General features: G+C 40.8%; 1 protein-coding gene across 1 annotated transcript; it reads left to right on the plus strand.

Moving 5' to 3' along the window:
* The first annotated feature begins 5,638 nt into the window (after positions 1 to 5,638).
* Positions 5,639 to 6,621, plus strand: LOC129642034 (olfactory receptor 7E24-like). The gene has a single exon (XM_055566595.1). It carries the CDS (start codon positions 5,791 to 5,793, stop codon positions 6,619 to 6,621), a length of 831 nt encoding a protein of 276 aa, XP_055422570.1. The 5' UTR covers positions 5,639 to 5,790.
* Positions 6,622 to 22,785: the final 16,164 nt, after the last annotated feature.

The following is a 22,785-nucleotide window of genomic DNA, read 5'->3' on the forward strand; positions in this document are numbered from 1 at the left end:
GAATCTAAATTGATACAGCCACTATGGAAGATGGTATGGAGATTCCTTAAAAAACTAGGAATAAAGCTACTATATGACCCAGAAATCTCACTCCTAGCCACATACCCTGAGGAAACCAAAATTGAAAAAGACACATGTATCCCATTGTTCATTGCAGCACTATTTACAATAGCTACAACATGGAAGCAATCTAGATGTTCATCAATGGATGAATGGATATAAAAGTTGTGGTACATATACACAATAGACTATTACTCAGCCATAGAAGGAGCACATTTGAGTCAATTCTAATGAGGTGGATGAACCTAGAATCTATTATACAGAGTGAAGTGAGTCAGAAAAAGGAAGACAAATATCATATTCTAATGGATATATGTGGGATCTAGAAAAATGGTACTGAAGAAGTTATTTGCAGGGCAGCAATAGAGAAGCAGACATAGAGAATAGATTTATGGACATGGGGAGAGGGGAGAAGAGGGTGAGGTGTATGGAGAGAGTAACATGAAAACTTACATTACCATATGTAAAATAGATAGCCAATAGGAATTTTTTGTATGTCTCAGGAAATCCAAACAAGGGCTTTGTATCAACCTAGAGGGGTGGGATGGGGAGGGAGATGGGAGGGAGGTTCAAAAGAGAGATGATATATGTATACCTATGGCTGACTCATGTTGAGGTTTGACAGAAAACAACAAAATTCTGTAAAGCAATTGTCCTCCATTAAAAAATAATTTTAATTTTTAAAAATATGGTTTGGGTTTATTATCAGGACATTCAATAGGATCTATTTTTTCTCTAATGGTAACTGCAAGATTGGGACTCATAGACCAAAGTGTGGGACTTGAATATTTCTGCACAGAATAACTGTGGTGTTGGAGAAGACTCTTGAGAGTCCCTTGGACTGCAAGGAGATCCAACCAGTCCATTCTGAAGGAGATCAGCCCTGGGATTTCTTTGCAAGGAATGATGCTAAAGCTGAAACTCCAGTACTTTGGCCACCTCATGTGAAGAGTTGACTCATTGGAAAAGACTCTGATGCTGGGAGGGATTGGGGGCAGGAGGAGAAGAGGATGACAGAGGATGAGATGGCTGGATGGCATCACTGACACGATGGACATGAGTCTGAGTGAACTCCAGGAGTTGGTGATGGACAGGGAGGCCTGGCATGCTGCGATTCATGGGGTCGCAAAGAGTCAGACACGACTGAGCGACTGATCTGATCTGATCTGATCTGCACAGAATAAAGGGATAAAAAGTGAGGAAAGAAATTTCTCAGTGACGCATCAAATACTGAATGTGAGAAGATTCTTGTTTTCTTTACAGATACTCACCATGTAAAGAAAACTGAGTCAAGCACAGAGCAAATTTCTAATTTACTACATAAAAACCAATATCTATCTTTTATATGCACCATGTCTTCTACACTCATGCTTAGCACTGACTCTAATGCCTGATCCCTTCTCCCCACAGCGCTATGACTTCAGTTTAACACTTTTACCATTGCCCACATATTTTAAAGAGGTCCAATACTCTCCTCATCTCTCTATAATTAACCCTACTCAGTTGCCATTTGATCAAGGATACTCAGGGCTTCCTGGGTAGCTCAGCTGGTAAAGAATCTATCTGCCTGCAATGCAGGAGACTCCAGTTCCATTCCTGGGTTGGGAAGATCCCCTGGAGAAAGGATAGGCTACCCACTCCAGTATTCTTGGGCTTCCCTGGTGGCTCAGATGGTAAAGAATCTGCCTGCAATGCGGGAGACCTGGTTTGATCCCTGGGTTGGGACGATCCCCTGGAGAAGGGCGTGGCAACCCACTCCAGTGTTCTTGCTTGGAGAATCCACATGTACAGGAGAGCCTGGTGGGCTATGATTCATAGAGTCACAAAGAGTCTGACATGACTGAGTGACTAAGCACAGTTTAGCACCAGGATACTCATCATAAAAGGGGGAATTGGGAAAAGAAGCAGCACATGTCACATTTATGGTATAAGCGTAATGAACCTTGGTTTTCATGTCCCATGTTCTATAGATTCATCTTTGTAATTTATCCTAGAATCTTATCTCTTCTACTTACTATGAAATAACTTCAGTTTAGTAATACATTTTTGGGCTTCCTGGGTGGTGCTAGTGGTAAAGAACCTGCCTGCTAATGCAGGAGACATAAGAAACTCGGGTTCAATCCCTGAGTCTGGAAGATCTCCTGAAGGACGGCATGGAAACCCACTCCAGTACTCTTGCCTGGGGAATCCCATGGACAGAGGAGCCTGGCGGGCTACAGTCTAAATGATCGATAAGAGTCAAACACGACTGAAGTGGCTTAGCACACATGCACAGTTATACATTTTGCTGTGGATGAATTATTTTTGATGCCCCAAAATCGTGTCTTCCTCTCATAGAGGATGAGGTTTCTGTGTGGTGAGCAGTATCTGAGATTCTCTCACTCTTCCAAACTCCTGGTTTTCCTACCCCTGTGTATTTCCCTGCCTTTGAGCGTAAGATGTACATAAAGACCCACTTCCAACAACAAGAATGTGGAAGAAATGTTGGGAAGTCAGTTCTGGGAACAGAACAAAATAATCTGGCTCTCTTCTTGGTGCTTCTCTCTGGCATTCTTGGTGGCTTGCATTGATAAAACCCAACTGCCTCACCAGGAGGCCACATGTCAAGGAACTGAAGGAATTCTCTGGACAATATTCCATGAACAAGTGAATCCTACCAACAACCTCATGAGTAAGCTTGAGAGTGGACATCTGCTGGTCTAACTTTGTGATACCTGCAGCCTGACTGACATCTTGATTACAGCCTTCTGGGAGATCCACTGAAATATTTAAAGTATCAATGATTAAATTCTAAGTAAAGATCAATAGCTTTCTAGTATGCCAATGTCAACAGAGAAAAAAACTTAAAACTGAAGACTCATTGGTTTGGCGGTGGTTTACTTGCTAAATCATGTCTGACTCTTGTGACCCCATGTGAAGATTCATTAAAATTAGCCAAAAAAAGAGAAGCTATCCTTAGAGACAAATATTAACTGTGCAAATGGAAAGTATATCACATTCTTGGTATAGACCTAATGCTACATAGATTTAATGATTGATACTATTGATTTGTAGATATCACATTGAGTGGCTAAATTGAGGGAGGGGGAGTATGAATTTTATGTTAAGTACCTGCAAGTTAGAACCAATAAGTAAAAGTACAAGGTGAATTTCCTCCTGAAGAGAAGAGGGGCCCAGATCATTCCTAGGACATTCATTTTTCTCCTTTCCTGTTCTGTTAATATTATCAAGTCTCCAGAGATTGGGATCATGTGGACCAGCTTGCTAACAATGAGTTTTGGGCGTTGAGCCCTAAAGTCATACCATTGTAAATAATTGGCCAGTGCCTCTAGCTAATTAATTTGCCTGTTCTAATACTGTGAGTCCGCACCTGTGTCTCCATCCTTCATAGGAATCTGCATCAGAAGGTCCAGCCTGAGTCTGTCTTCCTGCTCAACCTGAGGAGAGACCCTGAGACTTTATCACACACCAGGCAGGAGAAGGGCAGTGAGTCTGTGTTCCTTGGTCATGCTGCAGCAGAGATGCAGCCTAGCCCCGTAAGTACTAAGGGAGACAGTGATTGAAGGACGAACTATTGGGAGCATTATTCCCTCCACAAGAGGAACAAACATGATGTTTTACTTGGTAGATAAATCTGGAGGGCACCGATCTGCTCAGTTTTCAAATAGTGCACTTAAACTCTACATTCTAGGATCTGGCTGGGGTGTGAGAACTCTCATTCAGAGTTCTGCTTCCACCACCACTGCTTCTGACTCTGGCTGGCATCCCTCCCACCAGAGCAGCTAATGGACTCAGTAACCTCACCCCGAACACTTCAATTCATTATGAGAGTAGTGATGAGGATGAAGATGAGGACAAGGATGAAGAATGTGATATCAACCATAACATCATAGATATCTGGCTCTGAAGTGTTTACAATCAGGAGAATAAGACTAACAGGTATATAAAAAGGTACTCAACATCAGTTAATATAGGAAACACAGGTCCAAACCTAGATCAAAGATCACCTCATGACTGTTAGGATGGCTATTAAAAACAATAAAAAGAAAACAAATGCTGGTGAGGAAGTGGAGATAAGAACTGTTGTACATGGTTGGTGGGAATGAATATTGGTAACTTCGTTAGAGAAAACAGAATGGATGTTCTTTAAAAATTTTTAAACTGCAACAAATTGAAATAGAACTAGAAACCAGCAACTCCACTTCAGAGTATTGGCTAAAGAAATAAAATCAGAACCTCCAAAGTGGATATTTGCATTCCCTCATCTTTGCAATATTATTTGAAATAGTGAAAATATGGATACGTATCTGTTGACAGATGAATAGGTAAAGAAAATGAGATGTGTATATATAAACAATGGGATATTATCTAGCCACAGAAAGAAGAAAATCCTGCCATTTTTGACAACATGGATGGACCTGAACAATACTATGCTTATTAAACTATATACACCAGTCACAGAAAGTCAAATCCACTATGATCTCAGTTCTGTGTGGAAGCTAAGAAAATCAAACTCTTGTTGTGAGGATTGGTGGTAGAAAAAGTGAGGAAATGGTGGCCAAAATGTATGAACTTTTGTTACAAAATGAATAAGTTTGGGGATCTAATATGCAGCCTGATAACTATAGCTAATAATTCTGGTTGTGTTCTTGAAATCTGCTAAGAGAGATCTGCTTAACTGTTACTACACACACACACACACACACACACACATGCACACACACACACTCACAGAAGCTATGTGAGGTGCCATATACATTATTTAACTTGACTGTGGTAATCATTCCCAATGTGTATTGTATTAAATAATCATTTTGTACATCTTTTCATGATCTCCATGTGGCACAATTCAAATATATGAAATTTTGTTAATCACTTCAGTAAACTGAAGAAAATAAAATCAGTGAAGTATTATTTTTCTGCCAGTACAGAATAGAGTCCCCAAAGGCAAAGGGTCTCATCCATCAAACATTTAAATGAGATGGTATTGAAACAAGTAACCCTGTTTAAGATATTCAGAAAAAAATTGCAAGAGGATTTCTTAAATTTCATTATTGTGTAATCTTTAGCAGTGCTGTGTACATGAACACCATCTTTGTAGTCAACAACACATTAGATCATGTACACTTAAACAATATTGATCGAAATTTGAAGTCCATCAAATTCAAAGATATGAAAAATATATATACTAAATGACTTCTTAAAAAAACTCTGATACTTGAATAATCCCCTATTTCATAAAGGAGAGAAGACAGAAAAATAAAGGATGATAAAACTCTGAGTATCATGTAAAATTAGTTCTGATTATGAACATTCACCTTTAATTTAGAAGAAGTGGGCTGTCCTTAACTGAGACCATGGATGTATTACCTCTAATATCCTTCCTCCCTTTCACTTTTCATGAAGCTTTATAATGAATGTAAGAGACTATAGACAGAAGTGAATAACACAGAAACCAACAGGAAACAATTCTAAGAATATGTCACACTGAGAAATATTGCTGAAGAAACTGGGATGTATAATCTGAGAAATGAATTGCTTGAGTCCAAAATATGGACACAGTGCTGCATGACCATTTATGTATTTATATTTTTCCAGTCTTCTTTCCTTCTTCCAAAGGTGTCTAAGCTACACAGAACTGGAAATCTAACAAGTGTCTCAGAATTCTTCCTCCAGGGCCTCTCAGATGATCCAGAACTGCAGCCTTTGCTGTTTATCCTCTTCCTGTCCATGTACCTGGTCACCATGCTGGGGAACCTGCTCATCATCCTGGCTGTCACCTCTGACCACCACCTCCACACCCCCATGTACTTCTTCCTCTCCAACCTCTCCTTGGCTGACATTGGCTTCATCTCCACCACGGTCCCCAAGATGATTGTGAACATCCAAACTCACGGCAGAGTCATCTCCTATGCAGGCTGCCTGACACAGATGTCTATTTTTATCCTTTTTGGATGTATGGATGGTATGCTGCTGTCTGTGATGTCCTATGACAGGTTTGTGGCCATCTGTCACCCACTGCACTACCCGGTCATCATGAACCCACGCCTCTGTTGCTCCTTAGTTTTGGTGTCTTTTTTTGGTAGCCTTATGGACTCCCAGGTACACAATCTGATTATGCTGCAACTTACCTGCTTCAAAGATGTAGAAATTTCTAATTACTTCTGTGACCCTTCTCTGCTCCTCAAGCTTGCCTGTTCTGACATTTTCACCAAAAATATTGTCATATATTTTATTGGTGCCATTTTTGCTTTTCTCCCTTTCTCAGGGATCTTTTACTCTTACTATAAAATCATTTCCTCCATTTTGAGAGTCCCGTCATCAGATGGGAGGTATAAAGCCTTCTCCACCTGTGGCTCTCACCTGGCAGTTGTTTGTTTATTTTATGGAACAGGTCTTGGTGTGTACCTCAGTTCAGTCACCTCACAATCTCCCGGGAAGGATGCAGTAGCCTCAGTGGTGTACACTGTGGTCACCCCCATGCTGAACCCCTTCATCTACAGCCTGAGGAACCGAGGCATCAAAAGGGCCTTGTGCAGGTTCCTCAACAAAACAATCTAACCTCCATTTGGAGTGTAGATTGGAAAATGTAGTAAAATTAACATCTAGATCTGAAAATTCTATCTCCCTCATGATATCAGTTGTAGCTCTTAGGGTTTTCTTGCCTCTCCTTGTTTTACACCTGAATATTGCTTCTTTGGATATGTTTTTGATGGGGCTGGGAGGGTCTTCTGGGATTCTGCAGATGTCAGAACTACTGTGACTAAATCTTATTATACCCAAGGAGGAGTCTCTAGTTTATTATTATTATTATTGTTATTCATTGTTGTGGTGACCCACATATTAGAAAGATAAACAACTCCATTTTTTACAGATTTAAATAATATATTTTTTTCTAAAGCTGTTGTCTATTTTCCAGCTAATTACTATGTTTTAAGTCTGTGTATGCAGTCTATGTGTGAGGATACATGTCACAGCTTCTCAGCCTTGGCTTTTAACAAAATAATCTGGGGGGTGGGGGTGGCTTACAAATACTGACTATTTTGCAACATTGTAATTCAACTATCCTACAATAAAATAAATTTTAAAAAAGACTGTCAACTGAGACTCACTGCAAAAGAGTCTATTTATTGTATTCTTATTTATTTCTTTTTAAATGTATTACTTATTTCAAAGGAGGATAAATACTTCACAATGTTAGACTTAGGTTGTCCTGAACTGAGGATTTTTAAAAATTACTTATTTTTGTTTGTTTTTGGTCATAACATGCAGCTTGTGGGGTCTTAATTCCAAGACCAGGGATTGAATTCACGCCTCCTGCATTCAAAGGCAGAATCTAAGCCTCTGGAGCACCAGGGAAGTCCCAGCATGAGGATTTTTAAACACACTGAGGCTAGTTCTACCATGTAGCCAAGGTTGAGAACTTCTGATCTAAGTCAGATCTTTCAGTCAAATGTGACCTTTATGTCATGAGTCCTAACTGCTCTTGGACAAATGTCCCAGATCCTAAAGAGATCTGAGCTCATGGGGGAAAATATGAAGAGCCTGCTGTAGTAACAGGCAATGTGCCTGTGTGTATATTCAGTCGGTAAGTTGCACCTGACTCTTTAGTGATCCTGTGGACTGTAGCCTGCCAGACTATTCTGTCCATGATATTTTTCAGGCAAGAATACTGGAGTTGCCCTTTCCTTCTCCAGGGGATCTTCCCGACCCAAGGATGGAACCCACATCTCCTGAATTGGAAGGCAGATTCTTTACCACTGCACAACTTGAGAAGCCAAACAGGCAACGTGGTTTCCCCATTATTGTTGATAATGATTCCTCACATATAGCCTCTCTACACCATAGAGTTTCGTCTCTATGGCTTATGTGCTATTTATGAAGCTATTATCTCTGCTCCAAACTCATACTTGTATACGTTGCTTTGGAGTGTGACTCTGGAAATAACCGCTCTATTTTCTTTTTTTTTTAATTTTATTTTTAAACTTTACTTAATTGTATTAGTTTTGCCGCATATCAAAATGAATCCGCCACAGGTATACATGTGTTCCCCATCCTGAACCCTCCTCCCTCCTCCCTCCCCATTCCATCCCTCTGGGTCGTCCCAGTGCACCAGGCCCAAGCATCCAGGATCGTGCATCGAACCTGGACTGGCAACTCGTTTCATACATGATATTTTACATGTTTCAATGCCATTCTCCCCAATCTTCCCACCCTCTCCCTCTCTCACAGAGTCCATAAGACTGTTCTATACATCAGTGTCTCTTTTGCTGTCTCGTACACAGGGTTATTGTTACCATCTTTCTAAATTCCATATATATGCGTTAGTATACTGTATTGGTGTTTTTCTTTCTGGCTTACTTCACTCTGTATAATAGGTTCCAGTTTCATCCACCTCATTAGAACTGATTCAAATGTATTCTTTTTAATGGCTGAGACCGCTCTATTTTCTATCTTGTGTTCATCTTACATACATTCCATAGTGTTCAGTAAAATTTTCTTTGCCCTAAATGCTCAACTGTTCCTTTCATATTCCTCAAGCCCTTGGTGCTATGTTATCGCTTTGTTCTTTTTTTGCCTCGGAGAAGGCAATGGCACCCCACTCCAGTACTCTTGCCTGGAAAATCCTATGGACGGAGGAGCCTGGTAGGCTGTAGTCCATGGGGTCGCTGAGGGTCGGACACGACTGAGCGACTTCACTTTCACTTTTCACTTTCATGCATTGGAGAAGGAAATGGCAACCCACTCCAGTGTTCTTGCCTGGAGAATCCCAGGGATGGGGGAGCCTTGTGGGCTGCCGTCTATGGGGTCGCACAGAGTCAGACATGACTGAAGCGACTTAGCAGCAGCAGCAGCAGTCTTTCAGTATCTTTTAAACCAACTACCAGTTTCAGTTCCATTTAGTTCAGTTACTCAGTCATGTCTGACTCTTTGCAACCCCACGGACTGCAGCACGCCAGGATTCCCTGCCCATCACCAACATCCAGAGTTTGCTCAAACTCATGTCCATCAAGTCAGTGATGCCATCCAACCATCTCATCCTCTGCCATCCCCTTCTCCTCCTACCTTCAATCTTTCCCAGCATCAGGGTCTTTTTCAATGAGTCAGTTCTTCACATCAGGTGGCCAAAGTATTGGAATTTCAGCTTCAGCATCAATCCTTCCAATGAATAGTTAAGACTGATTTCCTTTAGGATTGACTGGTTTGATATCCTTGCTGTCCAAGGGACTCTCAAGAATCTTCTCCAACACCACATTTGGCATCGAAACATGTATAATATCATACAAGAAACGAATCACCAGTCCAGGTTTGATGCATGATACAGGATGCTTGGGGCTGGTGCACTGGGATGACCCAGAGGGATGGTACAGGGAGGGAGGTGGGAGGGGATTGAGGATTGGGAACACGTGTACACCCATGGTGGATTCATGTTGATGTATGGCAAAACCAATACAATATTGTAAAGTAATTAGCCTCCAATTAAAATAAATATATTTAAATTTAAAAAATAAAATAAAAGGGCTATATTTGACGGGGGGAAAAAAGCATCAATTCTTTGGCGCTCAGCTTTCTTTATGGTCCAACTCTCACATCGATACATGGCTACTGGAAAAACCATAGCTTTTGGACTATGTGGACCTTTGTCAGCAATGTCTCTACTTTTTAATATTCTGTCTAGGTTTGTCACAGCTTTTCTTCCAAAGAGCAAGCATCTTTTAATTTCATGGCTGCAGTCACAATCTGCAGTGATTTTGGAGTCCAAGAAAATAAAGCCTATCACTAATTCCATTGTTTCCCCATCTATTTGCCATGAAGTGATGGGACAAGATGCCATGATCTTCATTTTTTGAATGTTGAGTTTTAAGCCAGTCTCTTCACTCTCCTCTGTCATTTTCATCAAGAGGCTCTTTAGTTCAGCTTCACTTTCTGCTCTAACAGCAGTGTCATCTGTATATCTGAGGTTATTGATACTCGTCTCAGCAATCTTGATTCCAGTTTGTGCTTCATCCAGCCCGGCATTTCATGTGGTATACTCTGCATAGAAGTTAAATAAGCAGGGTGACACTATACAGCCTTAACATACTCCTTTCCCAATTTGGAACCAGTCCGTTGTTCCATGTCCAGTTCTAACTCTTGCTTCTTGATCTGCATACAGATTTCTCAGGAGGCAGGTCAGGTGTTCTGGTATTCCCATCTCTCTAAGAATTTTCCACAGTTTGTTGTCATCCACACAGTCAAAGGCTTTGGCATAGTCAATAAAGCAGTAGTAGATGTTTTTCTGATGATCCAACAGATGTTGGCAATTTGATCTCTGGTTCCTCTGCCTTTTCTAAAACCAGCTTGAACATCTCGAAGTTCACAGTTCACGTACTGCTGAAGCCTGGCTTGCAGAATTTTGAGCATTACTTTACTAGCATGTGAGATGAGTGCAATTGTGCAGTAGTTTGAGCATTCTTTGGCATTGCCTTTCTTTGGGATTAAAATGAAAACTGACTTTTTCCAGTCCTGTGGCCACTGCTGAGTTTTCCAAATTTGCCAGCATATTGAGTGCAGCACTTTCATGGCATCATCTTTTAGGATTTGAAATAGCTCAACTGGAATTTCATCACCTCCACTAGCTTCATTCATAGTGAACTCCCAGTTTAAATTGTCTTAATTAAAATGACTAGTTTCTCCTTTCTTGGCTGAATCTCAGCTAATACTGTAGCAAGAGACATAAAAGTACGCTGTGCTGCTGCTGCTGCTAAGTCACTTCAGCCGTGTCCGACTCTGTGTGACCCCATAGACGGCAGCCCACCAGGCTCCCCAGTCCCTGGGATTCTCCAGGCAAGAACACTGGAGTGGGTTGCCATTTCCTTCTCCAATGCATGAAAGTGAAAAGTGAAAGTGAAGTCGCTCAGTCGTGTCTGACCCTCAGCGACCCCATGGACTGCAGCCTACAAGGCTCCTCCGTCCATAGGATTTTCCAGGCAAGAGTACTGGAGTGGGGTGCCATTGCCTTCTCTGAAGTATGCTGTGAGGTACCTCCAATTGGAAGATTGCAAAATGTGCCCAGGGAATAAAGCGTATGTCAAGGGTATGTCTTAGTTTGGAATATGCACCTGAAAAATAGGCAGTGATGTCCTACTCCAGTTGCTGTGTGTCTCTAATGATGCCTGAGGTACATTGTCACCCAAGTTTTCACACTTAATTTATTTTTTTTTCACATAATTTTAGGATTGCAAAGAACTGTATTGTCAACAAAGAGGAGATTTTCCCCTTTACTAGAAATAGCCTGATTAGGACTTCATTACTATGCTTTCCTGTCTTCTGTCACAGTAACTACATCCTAGGGTTCCTATTGTGTTCTACAAGATTAGTATCCATCGAGTCTCAGATGTGTCACACCTGGTTTTTGTGGTAGTAATCTTGGCCATCTGAAAGCTATGCAAAAGTAGTTTAATTTACTTTGCATTTTGCCACTTAGGAAAATCACTGACTAACTCTATTGTTGAGAAACTTTTATATTAAAGAAAAGAAAACACTTGACACAGACTAAATTTTAATTAGTTTGGAGGAAGAGATATCACCCAGTAAAATTCATGAAAATTACTTGAATGCTATATCTGCATATCCATTTAGGCAAACCTAAGTGATAGTGAAAGAATATTGGAAAGAGGCAAAGGATTGTTGCTTTTGTGTGTGTGTGTGTGGTTGGGTGGTTTGATTTCCAGTTCATGTTCTGTTAAATTTACACTGCCTATTTTCTTATAGCATGCATGCATGCTAAGTCTCCTCAGTTGTGTCTGGATCTTTGCAACCCAATGGACTGTAGCCCACCAGGCTCCTCTGTCCGTAGGATTTTCCAGGCAAGAATACTGAAGTGGGTTGTCATGCCCTTCTCCAGGGGATCTTCCTCTCCCAGAAATCGAACCCACATCTCTTATGTCTCCTATTTTGGCAGGCAGGTTATTTACCACCAAAGCCTCAGAAGCCCCATTGTCTTATTAAATCGTATTAAATTCTCACAGCAAAAGGAAATTTTAAACCCAAAGTTATTATAATAGAAAGCACACACCTGGACACTAATCCTAGATGTTCTGCAACATTCATGAAATATTTTTTCACAATATGAACAATTGGTCAAAGGCGAGAAAATACATTCTGTTTCTATGAGACCAACAATTTATATTCCATATATAACAGAAATAATAAATTATATGTCTTTCACAGTATGACTTATTTGTTACCATGATGCCCTCAAATTCCACCCATATTGTACCAAATGACAGGCTTTGCTTCTTTCTCATAACTGAATAATATTCCATTGTATGTACTGAATGTATATCACATTTTCTTTATCCCTTATTCATCCATGGACACTAGGCTGGTTTCATCTTTTGCTCTTGTGACTGATGCTGGAATGAACATGGCCAAGCAGTCATTTCTTTGGGAGAGTTATGTCATGTCCTATGGACACACCCAGAAGTGGGATCATTGTAGCATATGGCAATTCTATTTAAGATTTTTGAGGAACCTCCATACTATTATCCATAGTGCTTAGACAGTCCCATCAGCAGTGCATGAGGATTCCGTTTTCTACACATTTTTGCCAGCATTTGTTACTTTTTGTCTTTTTAATAATAAGCAGTCTAACAGGTGTGAGGTAGAGATTTGTCTTCCTAGTGTTGGACCTCAGGCTGGGGTGTCCAATATATGGTGTATATCTCTCATCCCTACTTCTCATAGAGGTTAACCTAGCCCATTGTACTCCCTTCTCTTCTGTGTCCCCTCCTGAGGGCATCAAGTCACTCTCCTTTCCTACCCAATTTCATGTGGATCATTCTGTTTTCTTTTAATTTTTTTTTAAAAATTATTGAAGTATAGTTGATTTATAATGTTGTGCAAATCTCTGCTGTACAGCAAAGTGACTCAGTTATACACACATACACATTCCTTTCTAAATTTTTTAACATGTGGTTCACTCTTTACAGTCTTGGTAAAAGAGTCTTTCTGACAGCTTCCAGTTGTTTTTAGTGAGAATTACTCCCCATGTAGATGAATTTGTGTTGTTTTCTTGCAGGGAGCTGATCTCAGTGTCCTCTTATTCCCCCATCTTCACCTCCTCCTAGCAATGTATTTAAATTTATGCATGTGTGCATGTGCTCAGTCATGTCCAACTCTTTGCGACCCCATGGACTGTAGCCCACCATGCTCCCTTATCCATGGGATTCTCCAGGCAAAAATACTGGAGTGGGTTGCCATTTCCTACTCTAAAATTCATGTGATCATCTTGCAACTCACGTGTTGCCTCATATTACAAACTGTGACTGTGCGTGTGATACAAAATATCTTTTCAACTTCCTCATCTGCAGGAGAGTTTCAACAAAATTTCTTAACTGAGAGAGTGGTTGAGATGAGGCAATCACAAGTACTGATCAGAACAGTGTTTGGACACAGTAGTGGATCAAGAAGTGTACACTATCATATTCACCTTGTTAATAGGCCAGTATTGTGTTTCAGCTAAAAGGTTTTTCAGGTAGTATATTTCATCTGAAGCATCAGCTCCTGGAAGTCATTAGCTTGTGAACCAGCAAAAAACAAACAAACTCTTATGCTTTCCAAATATTTTTAACCACATGGAGGTTAAAGTACTCTAGTTTAAAAGATGGCCTTGGAGAGAGTAGCATGGAAGCAGATACACTACCATATGCAATATAGATCCCTAATGGAAATGTGCTGTATGACTCAGGGAACTCAGACTGGGGCTCTATAACAACCTAGAGGGGTGGAAAAGGATGGGAGGTGGGAGGGAGGTTCACAATGGAGAGGATATATGTACACCTATGGCTAATTCATGTAGATGTACAGCAGAAATCAAAACAATATTGTAAAGCAATCATCAAGAAATTAAAAATAAATAAATATAATTAATTTTAAAAAGATGGGCTTCCCTAATGGTTCAGTGATAAGAAATTCACCTGCCAATGCAGGAGACAAAGGTTTGATTTCTGGGTTGAGAAGATCCCCTGGAGAAGAGAATGGCAACCCACTCCAGTATTCTTGCCCAGGAAATCCTATGGAAAGCCCATGGTGTTGCAGAGTTGGACATGACTTAGTGATTAAACAACAATAACCACAAATTGTTTAAATGCCCCAACACCCAGTCTCTTCCTCTCATATCCACCTGTGCATATCTGCTATGTGCTCTCTCTTAAAAATACCCTGTCACTTATTCACATACAGTTAAATAACATTCTTCTCTCCATATCCAATTTGACTTGGTTTAAAGTTTTTTCATATCACTTAATGACAAATCAACCTCTGCATTCATCAGAAAAGCACTCTCTGTCAGGAAGACTGCATGGACAGGACTGAGAAGGTTACATCCCACCACTCTCCACACACATCCCACTTTATCCACTAGCAAATGTGGGTAAGCCAAATCCACATTTTATTAAAGTCTTCAAGAGCTGAGACCACAAGGATACCAAGGGAAAACATACCCAGGTTTGAGTGGATATCATTTGAATTAGCAGAAATCAGAAACATGTGGAACATGTCATGTGGAAACTTGTTATATCTGTTCATGGAGCAGCTACAGGTTGTCCTGATGCTGATGGAGGGGCTCTCCTAGTATATCATAAACCAGCAGTCTATTTGAAACTGCAAGACCTGAAACGGTAGAGTGGGGCCTGCAGAAGAACCCAGTGGAGAGGAAGGTCAACCCATTTCTAGTTTGTTTCCAGGGAATTTTTGCTGAGATCATGTTGGTGCAGTGAATCTAGGAATATGCTGCAAAGCAGATGGGCAAGACATTACTATTGAAGGGTTTGGAGCACAAAGTCCTTATAGAGGATGAGGCCTGTGTGGTGAGCAGGACTTGAGATGCTTTCACTTATCTCAACTCCTGGTTTTCATTCCATTGTGTATTTCCTCCCATCAACTGTGAGCTATAGTAAGGAGATGAAAGTGTGTTATCTGTAGAGACAATTATTAACTCTGAAAATGGAAAGTGTATCACATCATTGGTTTAGATCTCTTTCTACATAGATTTCATGATTGATACAATGGATTTTAAGCTATCAAAACCACACTTTGAGTGGCAAAATTGAGGGAAAAAAATGTCTAATTTTATGTTATGATCCTGCAACTTTGAAGTGAGGAACAAGAGTACATGGAATTACCTCCTGAGAAGAGGGAACCAGACCTTTCCAAGGACATTCACTCTTCTCCTTTTCCTGTTCTGTTAATATTAACAAGTCCCCAGAGATGAGGACAATATGGACCTAATGATGAGCTTATGATGAGCTTTGGGCATTGAGCTCTAAGGTCATACTATTGTAAATAATTGGCCAGTGCCTAGAGCTCTTTAGTTTGCCAGTTTTGATACCATGAATCCACACCTATGTGTCCATCCTTTATAGAAATATGCATCAGAAGGTCCAGTCTGAGTCTGTCTTCCTGCTCAACCTGAGGAGTGACTCTGAGACTTCATCACACACCAGGCAGGAGAGGGGCAGTGCGTCTGTGCTCCTTGGTCATGCTCCAGCAGAGATGCAGCCCAGCCCAGTAAGTGCTAGGGAGACAGGGATGGTGAAGGGAATGTTGGGAGCAATCTATGCAGGTTTGGAATAAAGCACTTTGAAGTTCATATTCTTAGTTCTGATTGAGATGTGAGAACTCTCATTCAGAGTTCTGCTTTCACCCTCAATGGCCTGGCTCTGGCTGGCATCCCTCCCACTAGAGAAGCAAGTGCACCTCTGTAAACTTTCCCCTTGTTCATTTGTGGTTCAGCCACTCAGTTGAGTCCGACTCTTTGCAACCCTGTGGACTGCAGCATGCCAGGCTTCCCTGTCCTTCACCATCTCCCAGACTTTGCTCAAACTCATGTCCATTGAGTCGATGATGCCATCCAACCAACTCATCCTCTGTCCCCCTTCCCATTAACACTTAAGTTCATTACAGGATCAGTGATGAGGATGAGGACAAGCATGATGAGGATGACATGAACCATACCATCCTGTCCTGTTATTGAAGGCTTCCTAGGTGTCAGGCTCTGAAGTATAAGTTTTATATTTCCTTCTTGAGTATATCTGCATAATTTCTCTCCAATTATATGTACACACATTACTATTATTTGAATAAGAGGAAAGAAGTGAAATATTTTATGTAATATGTACCAGTTCATGGGGCTTTCCCAGTGGCTCAGTGGTAAAAGGATCTGCCTGCCAATGCAGGAGGCTCAGGTTCAAGTCCTGGGTCATGAAGATCCCCTGGAGAAGGAAATGGCAGCCAACTCCAGTGTTCTTGCCTGGGAAATCACATGGACAGAGGAGGCTGGCGGGCTACAGTCCTTGTTGTCTCAAAGAGTCGGACACAACTTAGGGACTAAACAACAGCAACCAGATCATATGTTAAAGAATGATAAAATCATGTTTGAAGTCAGTCATTTTGGACAGACTGATTCCAGATGCAAGGTATGTGGGCAATACCTCTGCCACCCCAAACCATCATGTCACTCACTTCCTTGCAAGTCCTGGCAGAGACTCCCTGCTCCCTGCTCACTGTTACAAGAACACTTGTACTTGGTTGGTGGGAATGAATAATGGTACAGCCATTACAGAAAACAGAATGGAGGTTCCTTAAAAATATTAAAAGCTGCAACAAATTGAAATAGAACTACCATAGGATCTAGCAACCCATTTCAGGGTAGGTGCCAAAGAAATGAAATCAGAACCTCTAAGAGATATTTGCATTCCCTTGTAATCATCATATTACTTGAATAGTGAAAATGTGTCTATTGAAGATGAATAGGTAAAAGATGTTGGTTGTATATATAAACAATGGAATATTACTCATCCATAAAAAGAAGGACATCCTGCAATTTCTGACAACATGGAATGACCTGGAGGATATTATGCCTATTTTTTTAATTCATTTACTATAATTGGAGGATAATTACTTTACAATGTTGTGATGGTTTTTGCCAAACATCACCGTGAATCAAAATTTCAAGAGAGTTCTTAAATTTTATTATCATTTACTCATTGACAGATGATTAATAAAGGACAAAAATGGTATGTACCTAACAGAAGCAGAAAATATAAGAAGAGGTGGCAAGAATACACAGAACTATATAAAAAAGATCTTCATGACCCAGATAATCAGATAATCACCCAGATAATCACCCAAATAATCATGACCCAGATAATCTTCATGACCCAGATGATATAATCACTCATCTAGAGCCAGACATCCTGCAATGTGAAGTCAAATGGGCCTTAGGAAGCATCACTACAAACAAAGCTAGTAGAAGTGATGGAATTCCAATTGAGCTATTTCAAATCCTAAAAGATGATGCTGTGAAAGCACTGCACTCAATATGCCAGCAAATTTGGAAAACTCAGCAGTGGCCACAGGACTGGAAAAGGTCAGTTTTCATTCCAATCCCAAAGAAAGGCAATGCCAAAGAAAACTCAAACTACTGCACAGTTGCACTGATCTCACACTGGCAAAATAATGCTCAAAATTCTCCAAACAAGGCCTCAACAGTACATGAACTGTGAACTTCCAGATGTTCAAGCTGGATTTATAAAAGGCAAAGGAACCAGAGATCAAATTGCCAATATCTGTTGGATCATAGAAAAAGCAAGAGAGTTCCAGAAAAATATCTACTTCTGCTTTGTTGACTACACCAAAGCCTTTAACTGTGTGGATGACAACAAACTGTGGGAAATTCTTCAAGAGATGGGAATAACAGACCACCTGACCTTCCTCTTGAGAAACCTGTATGCAGGTCAGGAAGCAACAGTTATAACTGGACATGGAACAACAGACTGGTTCCAAATAGGAAAAGGAGTATGTCAAGGCTGTATATTATCATCCTACTTATTTAACTTCCATGCAGAGTACATCATGAGAAACGCTGGGCTGGATGAAGCACAAACTGGACTCAAGATTGCTGGGAGAAATATCAATAAGCTCAGATATGCAGATGACACCACCCTTATGGCAGAAAGTGAAGAAGAACTAAAGAGCCTCTTGACGACAGTGAAAGAGGAGAGTGAAAAAGTGGGCTTAAAGCTCAACATTCAGAAAAGGAAGATCATGGCATCCAGTCCCAGTCCCATCACTTCATGGCAAATAGATGGGGAAACAATGGAAACTGTGACAGACTTTATTTGGGGGGGCTCCAAAATCACTGCAGATGGTGACTGCAGCCATGAAATTAAAAGATGCTTGCTCCTTGGAAGAAAAGTTAATACCAACCTAGACAGCATATTCAAAAGCAGAGACATTACTTTGCCAACAAAGGTCCGTGTAGTCAAGGCTATGGTTTTTCCAGTAGTCATGTGTGGATGTGAGAGTTGGACTATCAAGCAAGCTAATTGCCAAAGAATTGTTGCTTTTGAACTGTGGTGTTGAAGAAGACTCTTGAGAGTCCCTTGGACTCCTAGGAGATCCAACCAGTCCATCCTGAAGGAGATCAGTCCTGAGTGTTCATTGGAAGAACTGATGCTGAAGCTGAAACTCCAATACTTTGGCCATCTGATGCAAAGAGCTGACTCATTGGAAAAGACCCTGATGCTAGGAAAGACTGAAGGTGGGAGAAGAAGGAGACGACAGAGGATGAGATGGTTGGATGGAATCACTGACTCAATGGACATGGGTTTGAGTAAACTCCAGGAGTTGGTGATGGACAGGGAGGCCTGGCACGCTGCAATCCATGGGGTTGCAAAGAGTTGGACATGACTGAAATGAACTGAACTGAACTGAACTGTATAGCATAGGGAACTCATTCTGTGAGACTAATTTGGGAAAAACCTAAAAAACAGTGGATGTTATGATGTATAACTGATTCACTTTCTTGTACATCTGAAACTAACATATCAGTAAATCAACTGTATTCCAATAAATTTTTAATAAGATTTTCTAATATGGCAATGTAATTCCATTAGAGAAAAACTCAGAAACAAAGATTCATTCAAATTAGAGGTAAAAATGTAAATCTTCATGATATAAAATGTCATTCTAAGGCAAGGAGTAAGGCAATGAAAACAAGAATTTATACCTAGAAACAACTGACTGAGAAAATGGAAAGTGTATCACACCCTGGTAAAAAGTCCTAATATGCTTAGATTTAATGATAAATAAAGAGACTTACAAATATCAAAATCACACATTGTGTGATTAAATTGAGAAAAAAGTCTGAATTTTATGTTATCCTCCTGCAACTTGGAAGTAAGATGTAAAGAGGAGAGGTGAACAACCACCTGAGGAGAGGAGGGACATTCCCGGGACATTCCCAGGACATTCACTTTTCTCCTTTTCCTTTCTGTTAGTATTAACAAGTCTCTAGAGATTGGGATAACATGGACCAACTGACTAATGATGAGCTTTGGGCATTGAGCCCTAAGGTCATACTATTTAAAATAATTGGCTAGTGCTTCCAGCTGTTTAGTTTGCCTGTTCTAATATTGTGAGTCCACACCTATGTCTCCATCCTTTGTAGGAACCTGCATCAGAAGGTTCAGTCTGAGTGTGTCTTCCTGCCCATCCTGAGGAGGGACCCTGAGACTTCATCACACACCAGGCAGGAGATGGGCAGTGAGTCTTTTCTCCCTGGTCACGCTCCAGCAGAAATGCAGCCTAGCCCAGTAAGTGCAGAGGGAGACAGTGGTTGACACCGGGACTATTTCAGCATTATTTCCTCCTCAACAGCAACAAACATGATAGTTTTCATAGAAAGGTAGAAAGGCACCCATCTACATGGTTTTGGAATAGTGACTTTTGAAATTTATGTATTTGGTTCTGGTTGGCATATGATAACTCTCATTCAGAGTTCTGCATACGCCTTACTGGTTCTGGTTCTGGCTGGCATCCTTCCCATCAGAGCACCTAATGGGTCTCTGTATACTTTCTTTCACACATTTAAAGAAAATGAAATGGTGATGAATAGATGATGAAAATGAGGAGGATAAAACTAATCATAACATCATGTACTGTTATTCAAGGCTTCCTAAGTATCAGGTTCTGAGGTACGTTTTATGTCTCTTTCTTGATTCTGTCTGCATAATCTCCCTCAAATTATTAGTGCACACATTATTATTATTTTAATAAGAGGAAAGAAGCAGAGCATTTTATGTCATATCTACCAGTTCATGTTAAAGTGTTAAAGCCAAGTGTGAAGCCTGTCAGTCTGGGCAGACTGACTCCAGACACAGAGCATCAGGGCAGCCTTCCCCTTTTCACCCAAACGGTTCTGTCACTTCCTGGCAGAGACTCCCTGCTTATTGTGCCCTTCCCCTTAGAGTTGTCTGGAGGGCACAGTGTTGGGCAGGTATCACTTGCCACATATACTATAGGAAGAATGTCTGAGATCATAGATGAAGCCATAGAAATAACTGGCACCTGATACTTCAGGGTAGATCTCTGTTTATGCTGTTCTTTGACTTCACTTCACCTGTCCACTTTCTCCTCTATAGTTAGAATAAGCTAAGTCAATCACGAAGGAGACACAAAATCAGTCTTGGGGTCCAGTCCTATTAAGGAAAATGAAAACATTTAAAATAATATACTCGAGATGTATCCATAGTTATACCTCTCTACCTCTGCTGAAAACTTACAATGAAATTTAGGGCATGGGACTCAGAGAAGAAAAACATTTAGTTTTGAATCCTATTTGCTTCACTCATTCTTAAGTGTACTTTGGGGCAATTTCTTAGAATCTTTGAGATTTAGGATTATCCACTGAGGGATTCCTCACTCATACAGAACTTCTAGATTGGGACTAAACAAATAGGCTCACCCTCGATGCAATAACTATGTGATGGATGCACAAAGAAAGGGAAAAATACATATGTGATTTTGTTACTAATAATTATAAGGCTATTTGTCATATCATCAGGTTTAAATATCTCTAGATCTGATGTTGTGGTTTCCTTACATCCCTGACAGTACATTTTATTTTTGTTTCTACAAGTACATTCTTCCTAGACTAAGAGAAGTGAGTGAGGCTCATTTATTCTGATTCCCCAAAACCTATATCTTGTTGGCACAGAGGAGACACCAAGGATAAAAATACTCAGTTAAGTGTTGAATAAACTCTTCTTTTTTTCATAGAAACAACGTGTGAGCAATATGGTCCACACGGTGGACCATTTATGTCAGTGTTTTCATCCTTTTCAGAAAGTCCCACAGGACCAGAGAAAAGTTAAAACACCGGTTATTTCTGTCTATTTCATGGACCTTCTTTGAGACTTGTTATTTTCCATTTAATAGCATCTGCAGCATTCAACGGAGAAGGCAATGGCACCCCACCCCAGTACTCTTGCCTGGAAAATCCCATGGATGGAGGAGCCTGGTAGGCTGCAGTCCATGGGGTCACTAAGAGTCGGACACGACTGAGCAACTTCACTTTCACTTTTCACTTTCATGCATTGGAGAAGGAAATGGCAACCCACTCCAGTGTTCTTGCCCGGAGAACCCCAGGGACGGGAGAGCCTGGTTGGCTGCCGTCTATGGGGGTCACACAGAGTCGGACACGACTGAAGCAACTTAGCAGCAGCAGCAGCAGCATTCAATCATTGAGAAATCATTGAAGAAATTTTGATGAATATGGGGAGAAAAGAGTTTAAAAAGAAGAGAACATGCACATTTTAATTCATGTGCCTAGCATAATGGCACCCCACTCCAGTACTCTTGCCTGGAAAATCCCATGGATGGAGGAGCCTGGAAGGCTGCAGTCCATGGGGTCGCTGAGGTTCAGACACGACTGAGCGACTTCACTTTCACTTTTCACTTTCATGCATTGGAGAAGGAAATGGCAACCCACTCCAGTGTTCTTGCCTGGAGAATCCCAGGGACGGGGGAGCCTGGTGGGCTGCCATTTATGGGGTCACACAGAGTCGGACACGACTGAAGTGACTTAGCAGCAGCAACCATATTTTAGGATTTGATGTTATCTGTGCTCCACCTCTGAGATAAGAAAGGCTTTGATCTCTCTGCCATATATGCTATGATACATCATTACATTTGGGGCATTGTACTTACTAAACACGCATGTGTACTAAGTCACTTCAGTTGTGTCCAGCTATTTGTGACTCCATGGACTGTCGCCCACCAGGCCCCTCTGTCAATGGAGTTTTCCAGGCAAGTATACTGGAGTGGGTTGTCAAGCCCTCATCCAGGGGATCTTTCTGACCCAGGAATCGAACCTGCATCTCATGTTTCCTGCGTTGGCAGGCAGGATTTTTACCACTAGCGCCTCCTGGGAAGCCCTATTAATAAACACATTATCCCAATAATGATTAAAATTCCTTATACAAATGACCAAATATTTATTAAGTTTCCAATTTCCCTCTGGTGCCACATGTATTCTAGAGTGGATGTTAGATCTTCATGTCCAAGAAAAGAAGCACAGAGACCTTGAGATAATTGCACATATTTCACTTACAAGAATGAAAGACCCAGGACTCAATCACTGATCTGCACCAGCTCTCAGTCATCTCCACTGTAGCTAATGTGTTTCTTTTCAAACCTACTTGGCTCCCATAGGTGAAAGGAAGGTAGATAATTACTTCGTCCTCTTTTGGTTCAGTGAGAATCTGTGAATCATGGGACTGAGGTTGCAGTTTACAGAGGTCATAATGGCACTAACATGGATGACTATAAAGTTTTCAATGAATAGTCATGAAAATTGCAGTCTAGCTTTGAAATTTAAGGTTGAGAAGATTTCCTATA

The sequence above is a fragment of the Bubalus kerabau genome, chromosome 1, assembly GCF_029407905.1.
Source record: "Bubalus kerabau isolate K-KA32 ecotype Philippines breed swamp buffalo chromosome 1, PCC_UOA_SB_1v2, whole genome shotgun sequence".
NCBI lineage: Eukaryota > Metazoa > Chordata > Mammalia > Artiodactyla > Bovidae > Bubalus > Bubalus kerabau.

Bases quoted from the DNA above. Each gene is read 5' to 3' on its own strand.
- LOC129642034 (XM_055566595.1), top strand. From the start codon at position 5,791: ATGTACCTGGTCACCATGCTGGGGAACCTGCTCATCATCCTGGCTGTC.